The sequence below is a fragment of the Entamoeba histolytica genome, genomic scaffold (genome assembly GCF_000208925.1).
Source record: "Entamoeba histolytica HM-1:IMSS scf_1104750517463 genomic scaffold, whole genome shotgun sequence".
NCBI lineage: Eukaryota > Evosea > Mastigamoebida > Endamoebidae > Entamoeba > Entamoeba histolytica.
The window spans coordinates 18228-20718 of record NW_001915065.1 but is presented as its reverse complement, the minus strand read 5'-3'; the positions used below and the strand labels follow the sequence as shown (position 1 = coordinate 20718).

The window sequence follows — 2491 nt, the reverse complement described above, 5'->3', positions numbered from 1 at the left end:
TTTTAAATGAAGTAACAACTAAATTAATTACTATTCCTATGAATATTGATGATGATGTTATTATTAATTCTTTAAATTTAATTTTACCATCTATTTCTTCTCCTGTTATATTAGATAATTTTAATAAAATTATCTCTTCTTTTACTTCTTTGGTTGAAATTCTTAATTTATATGCTGAATATTATTCTTCTCAATTAAATTCTTCTCTTCTTCCTTCAATTCTTCCTATTGAACTTCATTTTAAACTCCTTTCTATTAAATCTATCTTTCTTAATATTTATTCCCATCTCAAATATCTTCTTATTCTCAATCTTAAAGACTTTCTTAATTCAAATGCTATTCCTCTTCCTCCTCTTCTCATCTTCCCTTCTTCTCCTTCTCTCCCTTCTTCTCTTTCTTCTCTTCTTCCTCTTTCTAACCATTCTTATCGTTCTCCAAGAAACTTTTTAGACAAACGCTCTAAATCTATTCTCAAACATTGGTTTATGAATCATCTCCAATACCCTTATCCTTCTGAACTTGAAAAACATTCCCTTTGTAATCAATGCAATATTTCAATCAAACAACTCAATACTTGGTTTGCTAATTATCGTTCTCGTACTAAGAAAAAATTTATTAACCATGAAACTCCTTTTCAACTTTAATTTATTTTCTTTTGTTCTTGCTTGATAAATTTCTCTTTAACAGTTTTTATTTCTTTAACTTCTTTTTTTTGGTTTTTTGCTCTTGGTTTTTTTTCCTTTTGTTCTTTAACTTGTTTCACTTCTTTTTCTATGTCTTGGTTTTCTTTCTTCTTTTTTTTCTCACCTACAGTCATTATGGCATTTGCCCGTTTAGGAAGGTGATAGCCATATGGTAAAATGCTGTTTATACTTTCGTTCTTTTCTCTTAACTCAAAAAGCATTTTTGATATTGTCCCAACGGTTTGGTTTGGTGAATATTTTTTTCCTCTACTCACCTCATCTATAACCATTCCCCCTATTAAAGCAACTCCATGGATTTTTTCGTTAAGTCTTTCTTGGTTAATTTCAGTGATGCCTAAATTGTTGTTTAAATTATCGTTAGATAACTTAATTAAATTAATTTCATTTTGGATAATTGGAATTCCTTCATTATTTCCTTCAACCAAACTTTCTATCATAAACATCAACATTCTACTAATTTCATCATATTCCCCATTTTCAACCATCTCTCCATATCCTAAAAAGTGAATAAGATGTTGGACACAATACTCTGGGAGGACAATACATGTTTTTTCTTGTGTCATGTCTTTAATATTCTTTTTATATATTTCTCTTCTGATAAGAATACTTCTTAATAAAACAATTTTGCTCATTCTTATAGCCTTATTGTTTTTAGAAAGAATAGTTGGAATGATGAAATATCTAAGTGGAAGTTGTTTTAAACATTTATTTAGAATTTCTAAGTACTCTCCCCAAAATGTTTCTTTCTTTGAGATTTCTTCACAAATGCAATAAAATTCTCTTTGGTTAATTAAACTATCATATTTTCTCATTTCAACAAGTTTTAAAACAACACCAATCAAATATCCACGAACTTCTTCTTCATTTTTTCTGAATTCAATTGTGTCATTATCTGTTTTATGAATTATAAAATCTTTAATGAATTTCATCATCTCCTTTTCCTCACTTTCTTCATTATCAGATTCTACAATTTTACCTTTACTTTGAAGATATTTAACAATATACTTCATAACAATTATAATATGTTCTGGAGGTTCTTTTTCAATAATCATTCCTGGAATAATTTCACTTTTAATTCGTTCATTAATTTCAGTGATTTCCTTTTTTCTGTTATATTCCTTTTTATATTTAATAATTTTTGTTACAATTAATAATCCATTCATTGCTTTTTTACCTTTCTTTTTTAATACATTTTTTATATTTTCTTCAAAGAGCATATCATAATATCCTTCTTCTTGATCATTCCATAATAAATGTAGCAATTTCATACATCCTTTACTAATAGTATATTCTTTCATTTTTAAATATCCTTTAATTTCTTCTTTCATTTCTTCATTTTTTTCTTCTTTTTCAATATACAAATATCCTTCTTTCATTACATTTACCTTTTTTTCAATATCATCTTCATACATTTTAATAATTCTCATAATATTTCCATAATTCACTTCTTTACAATATTTACTGATAATTTCCATATATTCTTTCATTTCTTCTTCATGAGTTTTTATAAGGTATTTAATCATTTCTTTTTGAACAATTTTATTTCTAATTTTTTCAAGAATTCCATTTACAAATTCTTCAATTTTTCCTTTCTTCTTTATCTCAACTTCTCCATCAATTCTTTTAGCCTTTTTCCAATATTCACTAAAACTTGTTTCATCTTCTTCCATATCTCTTAACATTCGTCCAAACTTTCCACTCATTCCTTCTAACATTTCTCGGGAATATTTTTTACTTGTTTCAATTGTTGGCATTGGGTACATCTTACTTAAAAGATTAACAACCAC

General features: G+C 26.5%; 2 protein-coding genes across 2 annotated transcripts in view; both read right to left on the bottom strand.

Annotated features, from left to right (window-relative positions):
* Positions 1-640: 640 nt before the first annotated feature.
* EHI_076140 (uncharacterized protein) lies at positions 641-2467 on the bottom strand (the record flags this gene model as incomplete). Its single annotated transcript, XM_001913962.1, has 1 exon — positions 641-2467. The coding sequence occupies one exon, from the start codon at positions 2465-2467 to the stop codon at positions 641-643; it is 1827 nt and encodes a 608-aa protein (XP_001913997.1).
* A 13-nt stretch (positions 2468-2480) lies between these two features.
* The window catches only part of EHI_076030 (uncharacterized protein), a gene marked incomplete at both ends in the record, with an annotated part of 1305 nt that continues 1294 nt past the window's right edge, over positions 2481-2491 (bottom strand). The window contains one exon of the mRNA XM_001913961.1: positions 2481-2491. This exon is cut by the window's right edge and continues 1294 nt beyond it. Within this exon, the coding sequence (XP_001913996.1) occupies positions 2481-2491 (11 nt within the window).